Raw genomic sequence first — 12,118 nt, 5'->3', positions numbered from 1 at the left:
TACTAAACAGGCACATGCCGGTTGTCATGAAACATCTAGCACAGGGGTCCAGAGGGCCTGCGGGCCTGCAGAGGGCAGAGACCCCCCCTGCAGATGCTGTCATGGGAAGTGGGGTGGAGGAGTGAGGATGGGAGTGACAAGTGCAGCAAATGAAGTGAAGCCCCGCATGCAATGAAAGCATCTCCATTGTTCTCTTCAACTGCATCCGATGAAACACCTTTCCTTCCCTCACCTACCGAGCATGGCTGAGTCCGCTCAGGAGTTCCCTACACCGCCAGCTCTGATGTCCTTTTGCCCATCTAGCCTATGTCCCCATCCCTCGCCCAAAGAACATTCCTCAGCTTTCTGACAATTTTAATCACTTGGAAGAGAGGTCAGTTAAAAAAAAAAATACACGGAGCTGCTTCTCACTGTGCTTTCCACTATGATTAAAGATCAGCACAATAACCAGAGGAAACAAACAAAAGTCGGAGTAAATTCCGAAGGGCCCTCACCCTGTCAGAGATCCCTAGTGAAAACCAAATGAGGTCTCAACTGCCCCTAGAAGCCAGCCAATACCACCTGGTCCACCAACTGGCCCTAAGTTGACGTGAAGCCAAAGTAAGAGGCTTTTTTACTCTATAAACACCGCCAGGCTCAAAACATAAAATAACTGCTCAGTGCCAGGCTCTCCACAACAACCCCCTGCTGGGCCATCTCTCTGGGATGGGGTTCATCCTGAGTTCACACAGCAGGAACCTGGCAGGTAACTGGTAGCCCTGGATGATCCCCAAGTTAATGATGGACCTCTGGCAATGTTTTCCCTGGAAGCAGCAGCCATCCCACAGTTGCCATTATCTTAGAGGTTACAACAGGGCCTTCTCTTTAGCTACAAAGTCAGTTTCCACCCGAAAACCAGCAAGAGCCCACGATGTGCAGTGAAAGCCGTGAGAAGCGATATGAGGGGCAACAACCAGGTCAAGTGACCCATCACACACAGGGCTCCTGACAAGCACTCACGGGCCGGGCCGGTTCTCGGAGAACCCTGGCTTGGCAAAAGGAGGGATGCAGTTACCTTTCAGACTGGGGAAGGGCGTGGTCTTCTCCCGGGCACCTTTGGTGGGCAGTGTGAGGTTCGAAAGACTGAAGCTTGTACTGTGGTTCCGATATAGGCTGCCTATCAAGGTGTGGCGGTGAGAGCAATGCGTTACGGGGATAAAGAATCAAAGCTTCACACTCCGAGGACTAGTTCATCATCTCCACCTTCCTCCTTTCCCAACAGCCCAGTGACTCTGCTCTATATTGGAAAGGACCAAGGCTAACTTAGGGCAAACAAAGGGCCCACTGCCAAGACTGCTCAACACCCAGGAACAACTCGCTCCGACTACCTCCCATGACAACATCCAAGTCTCTTATCAACTGCCAATTTGGCACGAAAGCGGCACTTAATGTGCTTCTGGTCTGAAGTTGGTGCTGCCCCTTCCCGGCTTCTGACAAAACTCACAATCACAATGACCCCCTATGTTGGCTTTCTCTGGTCCCGAGTCTGTCTTCCAGCCTTCTCTGACACCACCCCTCATTTCTGGAAATAATCTCTATGCAGGAAGTCAACCTCATAGAGGTTTCAAAACATGCTCATGAAAAAGCCCTTCACCAGACAGAGAAGATATTAGACCAGAATATTTCCACAAAATGTGTGTACAAGTGTATAATTTTTAATCTAATGATTATTTTTCAGTTGACCCACTATCTCATCTGAAACAGGCTGAACCCTCCAGGCATAAAGACAATGATTACTCTGTCCCTGTTCTTTACTGACCGCCCCTGAAAATACCTATTGAGTATCACCAAACAACCTGAATCGGGGCTTGCTAATGCAACCCAGCCCTGTATTTGAAGTGCTAAGCAGCTTCTGCCGAGGCCAATCCCTACTGGGAAGAAAATGGGACAGAGACAAAAGAGAGCTGAAAGCACTTACTGGCAAAAGACATGATGCCCCCAAAACTCTCGGTGCTGTTGTTGGAGATGGTGGAGGTGGGAGAGCTTGCTCGGGAGTCTGACTCTGCGTCTGAGTCGCTTGCCAGTTTCAAGCTGTTGGGCCGCAGCAGCTTTTGAGCCCTTGAATGCACAGTGGCACCTATGAGCCCCAAGGTGACCTTGGGTGTGTGAGCCTGATGCTACCCTGCAGTCGCCATTCCTTCCCCACGATTCCTAAATGCTGAGATCACAGCACCACCCTCTGGACACGGCAGGACCACGAGGGCACTGAGGCCTCTCAGGCCGATCAACCCTTGCCCGGCTCCACTGCAGGGAGGTCCTGCAGTCACCCATCCAGGACTCCCCAGGCTCTCACCGACTGCCACTGCCATGTTGGCTGAATCGGGGAGTGTAACTTTCCCCCTGGTCATCATCATCTTCCTCAGGGGGAAGGCCATACTGGGGCTCGAAGTATGGGTTGTCGTAGGTTCGCCGGCACACTGACCCCTCTCCAGTTTCTGTCTGGCGCCTGTCCACGACCGATTTGCTGATGCTGGGAGGCACGGGAGGGAGGGGCTTGGAGATGGCTCCTGCTGCCTTATCATCCATCTCTGTTGAGTCAGCAGGTTCCTACAGGACATATCAAATGAAAAGTAGTCACCTGGTGCCCGGTGATGCCTTCCCATAGTCTCGGTTTGGCAGGGCCAAGCCAGGCCTGTCAGATTCCTACCCTAAGAAATGTGTGAGAAGAGATCTCTGTGACATCCCTGTTCTCTGTCCCCACAAACTGTGCAAGAGGGATCTTAGTTAATCCCTGAACAAAGCCCAGTGACCTCCTTCTGGGATCAAAACTATATCTTATAGGCTCTAAGCTGCAGGGCCTATGGTCAGGAAGGTAGGAAGACGGTGAAGAAAGAAGTAAATTAAACCCAGAGCTTCACCCCAGCTTTTCTAAGAGAGGTGAGGCCCACGCCCTGCAGTCCCCACTTCTCCACCCCAAGTCCTTACAGCACTGGCTCCGTGGGTGACGGTGCTGGGGCCACTGCTGGCCATGGTGCTGGAGCTGGAGGGCGGTGGAGGGTGTTCCTGAGCGTTCTCTCTGTGGGGGCCAGGCTCCCCGGCTTCCTTCTGGCTCGGCAGCTCATCAATCTCCACCTCACTGGCATCCCCCAGCGCTGCATGCGTCAGAGGATCCACATCTGCCAAAACCCAAGGGTGCAGGTACAGGCCACACCATCCCAGAAACCAAACCCTGCCCAGAGCTGGCCAAGTTCTCCAAGTACACTTACTAGGCGTATCGCCATTGATGTCACACTTCATCATTTCACTAACAAAGTCACCGAGGGAGGAGTAAGAAGAGCTTGAGTCACCATAGTCCATACTATCACTGCCGCTGCAGAGAGAAGAGCATACCGATAAAAATAAAACAGAAAAGAATCAACCATCAGCATTCGGAGAAATAAAAAGAGGAGTACCCTTAACTCAAGACCAGGGAACAATATGGAATAAGGAAGCTAACACAAGACAATCAAGCCTGGCTGGTGTGGTTCAGCGGTGGAACACATCCCATGCATCAGGAGGTTGCTGGTGAGATTCCTGGTCAGGGCACATGCCTGGGTTTCGGGTGCAATCCCCAGCAACGAGCATGCAGGAGGCAGCCAATCATGTAGATGTTTCTCATCGATGTTTTTTTTTTTTAAAATATATTTTATTGATTTTTTACAGAGAGGAAGGGAGAGAGATAGAGACTTAGAAACATCGATGAGAGAGAAACATCGATCAGCTGCCTCTTGCACGCCCCCTACTGGGGATGTGCCCGCAACCAAGGTACATGCCCTTGACCGGAATCAAACCTGGGACCTCTCAGTCCACAGGCTGACGCTCTAGCCACTGAGCCAAACCGGTTTTGGCCTCATCGATGTTTTATCTCTCTCTCCCTCTCACTTCCTCTCTCTCTAAAATCAATAAAAACCTATTAAAAAACACATAACCAATCAACCAAAATATAACCCAAGGCTTCAAATGCTGCTAACGTCTATGAGATTTTGCCATGGTGCTACATAAGGGCTAGTGAGAGCCTCCTGACCTTACACACTGTGTTGCTGCCATAAGGGACTGCTCACCTGTCATCAGTAGGGTCAGAGTCAGAGTCACGCTCTGGTGGCACACTCAGCGCTTCAGCCAGCTGGGAATTGCTATCGTAGACGCGATAGTGGATGGGTTGCAGCTGATGAGCGTACCACTTTGGCTTGTCACCAATCAGGGCCGGATCAAACATGTCTACCCGAAGAGGAAAAAGAAGAGACTTAGCAAAACATAAAAGAAGGGTAGGAGCAAGTCTGCAGCAAAATAGGAATGGAAGGGGCGGGCCCAAGAAAGGGAAAAGCCAAGGAGGAGCCATCGGAAGGACAGAGGCTGAAGGTGGGGCCGCGCAGAGGGTAGGGGGACTCACTGTTGTGAATTCGCTGAAAGGCATAGTTGGTAGGGTTAAGGATCCATTCCCCAAAGTACTCCACAGCCTGAGTCCTGGCCAGTTTCTCAGCAAAAGGAGTCTGCCGGGGACGTGAGGCTAGGAAGGAGCCAGCTTGAAAAGCTACCACAGGCCGAGGGAAGAGACGCAGGATGCGTGTGTGCATCTGAAAGCCCTGCAGCACGTTGGGGGAGTTGAAGAAACGGACCATGGCCACTCTGGGGAAAAAGGGAGGCAAGATATCCGAGTCCCACACCTTCCAGAGTGACGACTCCTACGATCCAAAGTCTCCAATCACCTCCCAAAGCCATCAGTTAACAGACTTCCAACATCAAGGGGGGAAACATCTTAAAGAATCATCAATCCTCTTCTTCATCTAAAATGCCTGACAGAATGGTGAACTCTTTCTTCTCTTTGCTTTTACTAAGGTGGCAAATATAACCCAGTATTACATGTTTTATAAACCAAGAAACTCTCGCTGAGGGGAGTGCCCTGCCCCAAGGTCACTGTGGAAGCAGAGACCAGTTTTAGAGTCGTGATCGTCTGGTCTGCTCTGTCGGTACCTGGTTGCGACATCCACAGAATCCACATCATTGCCATAGATGAGTGGGTTGAATTCCGTGGAAGGTGTGGACTGCAGGTCATTAGTAGGCTTTCCAAAGAGCAGGGGCATCTCCTGGCCCTCATGGAATTTTTCCAGATTGAGGATTGGCTGGGTGTTGAGGCTCATGCTGGCAAGGGCCTGTGGAACAACAAGAAATTCCTCATTGAAGGCAGAATCCTGGGCAGCTGGACAATCTCATCTCCTAGGAACGAGCCTTCATCCTATATAATGAAAGTGTAATATGCAAATTGACTGGTCGCTATGATGCACACTGACCACCAGGGGGCAGACGCTCAACATAGGAGCTGCCCCCTGGTGGTCAGTGCATTCCCACAGGGAGAGCACTGCTCAGCCAAAAGCTGGGCTCATGGCTGGTGAGCACAGCGGAGGTGGCGGTGGTGGGAGCCTCTCCCACCTCCGCAGCAGCACTAAGGACCCCTAGGGGAATGTCGTCCTCTGAAGGGTCCCGGACTGCGAGAGGGTGCAGGCCGGGCTGAGGGACGCCCCCCCCCCCCCCCGCCAGTGCACAAATCTCATGCACTGGGCCTCTAGTCTTTGAAATGACTGTTAGAAAATATTTTAACCTTTAGAAAATAATGTGAATTCTACAGATGTTCAGCTTAAGCCAACCTGGCTCAAGGCAACTCAATCAAATTCAGGGCAATATTTATTTTAGCCATTTCAAATTTATTTTAGCCATGAAAGCTTTTTTTTTTTTCAATGGAAATCTATGTGAAACTATAAACAACTGAAACTTCAGCTTCTTTGAAGGACATAAGGAACCCAGAGCCTCACACGTTCAGTACTTGCAACCTAAATCAACCCCTAGTAGACTCCACAGGGCAGTCTGAAACCACTGGTTTAGATTGGAGAGCTCCTTAAAAGTTAATGAGCATAGGTTTCACTTGGTCATATTGTTAAAATGCAGATTCTGATTCAATAGGTCTGGGTGATTCTGCACTTCTACCAAGCCCAGGTGAGGCTAGTGCTGCTGGCCACGGACCACACTTTGAGCAACAGAGGTACGGATACAGGATCAATGAGCCAAAGGATCTTAGCTCCCACAGATATGGTAAGTCCAGTTCCATCCACAACCTCTCCATCTTATTGGGCATACTACCGCAAGCATCGAGAATGAAAACAGCAAAGGAATATAGCTCAAGAACTTTCTGAACTTGCAACCCTCACCAGACTAGACTGCAGTAACAAGGTGTCATATCACATCAGCAGTGATAAGGCAAGTGAGGGGGATGGTACAAAAGGAGCCATTTAAGTCCAAGCAGGTATCATCTAGAGGTACTGCTAAGCAACTCAGACAACAACTAGAGAGAGAGTCCTTCAAATGAGAGCAGGTATTCCTATGACAGAGCTATCTACTGGCCCCACATAACACACAGCAGGCAAAGGAATGGGCTTTGTCAGGTTTTACCTTCATAGACTGTGTTCAGCATGCAGAAGAAGAAGAAAGTCAATCAATGAAAAAGGCATTTAAGGGATTACTCAAAGAAAGGAATTTTTGAAAAAAGGATTCTATAAGGACCTAAGGATCAATTCAAGAAGAAAACATTTAAAAATCCATTCTGTCCTAACTCCCTCCTTACAAGACTGAGAGACAATGCTCCGAGGCCATAAAGAATAGCAGATGCGCCCTGGCCAGATGGCTCAGCTGGTTGAAGGTCATACCGACTAAGGTTGCTGGTTCGATCCCCGGTCAGGGTGTGTAAGAGAGGCGACCAATCAATGTTTCTCGCTCACACTGATGTTTCTCTCTCTTTCTCCCATCCTCTCTCTCTCAAAATCAATAAAAAACATACCCTTGAGTAGGGATTAAAAAAAAGAATAGCAGACATGACAAGAAACTGGAAGTGAAGGGTTGTTTTATACAGCATTATAAGTATCAGAGGGTGGGAGGCCATACAATGAATTAGAAGGAATCTGAAAAGCCATTTTTGAGGTTCACCCTGCCCCTCCCCCCAGAAACGGGGTACACTTTCTCTTAAGCCCACCCGAGGTGAAGAATATCTACTCGACGTCTGCAAGGAAACTGGCTCCTACAATAGCTGTCTGCCTACAGCAGTCCTGCAGCAGCCACCACTCCCCCTCCTTTTCTTCATTCTTCACCTACCTGCTTCAAATGTTTTTTCAACTCTAATGACTCTGGTTCTGGCAGGACAGGTAGCACTTCTGCATTGGTGGGGGCAATCACCTGCACCAGAAAAAAGATAAAAGGCATGACCCTAGAATTAATTGCTTAGGGGTTTCTCTCACATAAGGATAAGCAAAAAGAATAGGAAGTTGTATATACAATATATCATATATATGTGAATACATACATTATATACCAACATACATGAGATATCCATATGCACATGTGTATGATACACACACACACCTGAAAGGAAATATACCTAAATGTTATTGGTGACTATCTCTAGATAATTAGGATTATAGTTTTTATTTACTTCTTTATACTTATTGGTATTTTCCAAAGTTTTTACAATGAACACATAAGGGCTTCCTACCAAAGTTTGTATTCACACTACAGAATGTTAATGTGCATTTTTAAAAGTCTGTACTGAAAGACAGTTTCTTAATAGAAACTATACCCCCTAAGAAAACAATCAGCTGATCCACACCATATGTAATTGTCCAGCAACCACAAATGCCCTACTGATCTGAGATGCGGGGGAGCACTTAATTCTGGCAACACCAAATCTTGTAATTCTTTGAGTCCTAAAAAGGGTCTATTAAACCAATAAAATAAAAGCAGGATTTAAAAAAACCTGTTTCAATGAGTCACACAATAGAAATCACCCACCAACTCAGGACCCTCCTGGGAGTAATCTAAAAAAATAGGACACCACCCTATTGTAGACCCTACAATGCCTCAGCCAAGAACCTCACCCTACTGCTGTCCAGATCCACTAGCCATACATCATCAGGCATTTTGAAGTCCGGTTTGTAGAGGAAGAAGCTGGCAGGGACCCCAATGATGTATGGGGTTGGGGCCAACAGCAGCTGTGGAGAAGATAGAGAGGATAAGAAAAAAAAAACACAACAACAACAACCACAAAACCTATTGTGATCACTTATCAAGTCAGGATTTTTCTAGATAAGGAAACAATCCCTTTTCCAAAACCCTTGAGGGTAGATGAGTTTCAAAATTCAGAATTTTTGAGACTTTAGAAATGCACCAGTGCCTATCCTGCATGTTAAGTGATACCTGCACTGGTGTAGCCAGTAGCTTCTCATCGTTAGCCTTTAACTGTGACAAATAAAAACATAAACAGCATAGGTTTTACCACCAGACCAGTGCAAGTCAGGTCAGGTTTTGCGGACACGTAAGCTGTGATAAGGGATTGCAGACCAGTACTGATTTACAACTTCCCTGGGCATTGAGCCTCCTCCCCCAGAGCTGGGCAGAGTTGGAACACAGCGGTGACAAAGACAGAAGACTCACCTGCTCTGCCGATCCCATGCAGGTGGGCAGCAGTGGGATAACAGGGAACATATACTCCAGGGGGTAGATCATTGCCACAAATGCCATCACCGACATGGAGAGGGCGTTGTAGTCGCGGGACTGTAGCACCACCTGCCACAAGTCAGAGGGATCACCCGGCAGCGCAGGTAAGGTTTAGGAGAATACAACTTCCAACACTAGAGTTTGTTTCACCAAGTCCACGGCTCCAGGAGCGTAGTTTCCACAATTACACTGCTCTGTACCCCACCTTGCACCTCCCAACCCAAGCACTGTAGTAGTCTTCTCTCGAATCACTCCCTATGTTCCCAGTTCTTGTACCCCCGATCCCAGGACCACTCTTTGGAATAGTACTACTGATGTTTCCAGAGAATTAGATCAGTATAGTTAAAGATAATTCAGCTTGAGTGGCAAGTCCTCTGAATACATCCCACACAATACCAGCACCTTCATTCAACCCACATCTACTGAGTACCTGCTCAGTAGATACCTGGCCTCTTATTACCCCCTGGAGATAAAAAGATGAAAAGGGTATAGTCCCTGTCCTCAAAAAGCTCGTGGTTTAGCCTCTGCCATATTTCCAAGGTCTAGAAAGCGGGCCCTCTCACCTTGTGCTCTAACAGGATGCAGGTTAGCACCTGAAGGCAGGCATCCACACCCAGAAGTTCCAAGGGAAGGTGCAGTGGGAAATCCACCAGGGTGAATCGAGAGGGGTCTGGAAGAGCAAAGGTCAGAGCTTGCTGGAGCTCCTGGGGTAGGACCTCAATGTCTACTCGCTTCTGCCCAGAGACGGGCACTGGGGAACGCAGCAATCGGTAGATCCAGGCCTCAATCTCTCGGAGGTCATGCAGAAGGGCACTTGACTTCTCCTCCACTAGCAATGATCCAGTGAAGATGCGCCACATGGTGTCCCTAGGGGCAGAGAGCAGGAAACAGACACATTGGTACCACGGGCTGATACTCCACTGCAACCCACTGTAATCATAAAGGGGATAATGATGACAATTGGAAAAGCCCATCCTTTGAGCTCAGCTAGGACCACAGGGTAGGGACAAGAGTGAGACCAAGTATAAAAAGGCACACATGGTGGGACTCATTGTCCTGCCCACCATGAAACATCAAATTCCTCAGCATTGATCCAAACACAATTATGATAGAAGGTCTAACTCAGCAGCAGTCTTTTGCTTAGTAAGGACTAAGGTCTGATGGACTTCAGGCCTTAGAGAAATTTCCTATGCCCCTCACAGACAAATTATACCTCATCTCTAAAATGCTCCACCTCTCTGAGCACCAATGGCAAACCATACCTTTGTATGCCTCGGGGGATGCCCAGTTTCTTGCCCAGCAGTCGCTCACTACAGCAGTCCACCAGACGTTTGAGGGTATACAGACACTCTCGGAAGGTGGAGAAGAAGGGGTAGTGGCTGATCACACAGAGGGAAGTCAGAGTACTGTTGCGGGACCGGCTTCCCGCCTTGGCCCGGCGTTTTCCACGAGGAGACTGGTTCACATCGGGGGTGGAGTCGGCACTGGGAGGCTGCAGGGATGAGCCACTCTCCGAACTCTCAGTGCCAACCTCTTCTGAGGCACCGGTGGGCCGGGGTCCTTCCTTCCCACGGGACCCTGCCCCAGCTTCCCCCTTTTCCTTAGGCATTCGCTTCTGGAAGGAGCGGTAGAAGTTAACACAGATGCCATAACGCGTAACTCCGGTGTCCTTGTCGGTGAGGGTGAAGACAAAAGAGATATCATCCCGCAGGCTCATGCGCCGCTGCCGCACACTCAGACAGCCCTCTGGCTGGCAGAAGAACACGACATCTGGGGGCAGGGGAAACTCAGTGTGATCCTCTAGTGGGTATCGCCGAAGCAACTCAGGAGTCTGGGCCACACTGTCACTGCTCGGGTGCCTGAAGAACAGAAAGACCAATTCAGCAGCCTGAGGAACAGGACGCGCTATCAGATTTCACCACGGTCAACAAATGACGTTCATAATGCTATACCGGATCAAGTAACTAACTGCAAGACCTTGGGAAATAGGGTGCTGCTTGCGGCATTTAGCCGGTGGGCTAGATGAGGCCGGCACTGTCATGAAGACACCAACCTGAACTGAGAGAAAAATGTCAACAATTAAATGATCACTCATACCTTTTCAAGGTATATTAGCCAATGACAGAGCATGTGTACGTAGAGAAGGAGCACAACGTACTTTCCCTTTTTACGAGACAAGGAAAGCGGGTACACAGAGTGCATTTGTTCAAGAACAGAAAGATGCTAGTTAAGAGGAGTTTTGCTCCAACTCTGTTCCTCCAGGCCTCCACTCTCAATCCAGCTGACTGTTGTTTTCACAGAGCCATCAATGCCCCCCTCAGAGTAAAACGGTGGGGGAAGAATAAGATATGCAAATCAACATGGAAATGGAAAGGGGAAGGATTTTGTGGCTATCCCAGATGACAAGACAAAAATTATTCCCTTTTTGGTTACCTGGCGCCTACAATCACTAGGTAGTCAAGTAACCGAGGACAGAATTTCTTCTTTTGCAACATGGTTCCAATTCATCAGTTCATCTCGGAGAAACTTCAAGGCACCAAGCAAGGGGTCAGCGTTCCCAGGAGGAATTCTGTTATTATCTGAAAATCCAAGGCTAATAGGAAGAAAGTACTGGTAAGATCCGTTGCTGTGCCTAGGGAACACAGCCCTGCTAGCTTCATCCCAGCCAGAGGCATAGGTCAGAAGGTCTTCCATTCAGATAAAAGAACCCAACACTTTCCCCAGCCTAGAATTCAGCCTAGGCTTATGAGCTCACGGAATCAAATGAGAAGGATAAATAATGGCCCATCTCCCCATCCCTACAAACAAGTTCATTCTCAGCCTTGCCCCTGGCGCTCTGTTTTTGAAAAACAGAGCCAGTTCGTCTAATCTGGACTCAATCATTATTATTATCAAAAATTAAGTCATTTTCAGGACTGCTCCAGGGGGGATCCAGGATCAAACCAGACTCTCTAATCAGCACTCCTCTGTACTCCTAGCTCTAGATGGAAATCGATTTATTCTGTTCCAATATTCTGCATTCAGTTTGATGTGAAACTAGCATATATAGCGTATAGTTAATTGCTCTCAGACAATAACAAAAGCTGGGTATACTACCCTGTGCAATTTCAAATGAAGAATATCTATGTTCCAATTCCTTGACTAAACCAGTTTTCTTTCCTCTTCAAGCAAAAAAGGGACCCAGTGGCTATTGCTACTGGCTCTGCCCTTGGTGCTGAATCATAGTCTTTCTACTCTATTTTGGTCCTAGGACTGGAATCAGTAATACAATACACACAGATGAGGCCTTGTCCTGTATCTTACAGAGACTAGGAATTAGATGCAGAAATAACAGGATTCCTGCAAGGACAGGGAGAGGTGCTCAGAGGAATTTCTAAACCATAGTCCAAAAGTCAGGAAAAGCTTACAGGGTCTTAATTATAATTCATTTCCTGCTGGGTTTCCATACACTTCTGTAATAAAATGTTTCACTCTACCTCAAGATTATTTTCAGTGCTTCCAGAATTCCACCTCTGTGCTCTGTACATAGCCACACTGGGACCTTGTTCACTACACACACAGAGAC

At 48.2% G+C, this 12,118-nt stretch overlaps 1 protein-coding gene across 13 annotated transcripts in view; it reads right to left on the bottom strand.

Moving 5' to 3' along the window:
* The window catches only part of MADD (MAP kinase activating death domain), a 37,767-nt gene that overhangs the window by 22,564 nt on the left and 3,085 nt on the right, over window positions 1-12,118 (bottom strand). For all 13 annotated transcript variants that reach the window (XM_079787694.1, XM_079787700.1, XM_079787695.1 and 10 more), the window contains exons 2-15: window positions 10,987-11,146; window positions 9,816-10,412; window positions 9,117-9,420; window positions 8,491-8,622; window positions 7,935-8,048; window positions 7,156-7,236; window positions 4,990-5,168; window positions 4,409-4,644; window positions 4,080-4,236; window positions 3,246-3,349; window positions 2,965-3,155; window positions 2,333-2,586; window positions 1,958-2,097; window positions 1,055-1,156 (exon numbers count right to left, since the gene is read on the bottom strand). In XM_079787694.1, the coding sequence (XP_079643820.1) occupies window positions 1,055-1,156; window positions 1,958-2,097; window positions 2,333-2,586; window positions 2,965-3,155; window positions 3,246-3,349; window positions 4,080-4,236; window positions 4,409-4,644; window positions 4,990-5,168; window positions 7,156-7,236; window positions 7,935-8,048; window positions 8,491-8,622; window positions 9,117-9,420; window positions 9,816-10,412; window positions 10,987-11,048 (2,653 nt within the window). In that variant the 5' untranslated portion in view covers window positions 11,049-11,146. The remainder of the gene's footprint in view (window positions 1-1,054; window positions 1,157-1,957; window positions 2,098-2,332; window positions 2,587-2,964; window positions 3,156-3,245; window positions 3,350-4,079; window positions 4,237-4,408; window positions 4,645-4,989; window positions 5,169-7,155; window positions 7,237-7,934; window positions 8,049-8,490; window positions 8,623-9,116; window positions 9,421-9,815; window positions 10,413-10,986; window positions 11,147-12,118) is intronic.

The sequence above is a fragment of the Cnephaeus nilssonii genome, assembly GCF_951640355.1.
Source record: "Cnephaeus nilssonii genome assembly, chromosome: 13".
Classification (NCBI taxonomy): Eukaryota; Metazoa; Chordata; class Mammalia; order Chiroptera; family Vespertilionidae; genus Cnephaeus; species Cnephaeus nilssonii.
The sequence above is the reverse complement of the archived record's forward strand: the minus strand, read 5'-3'. Positions and strand labels throughout refer to the sequence as shown.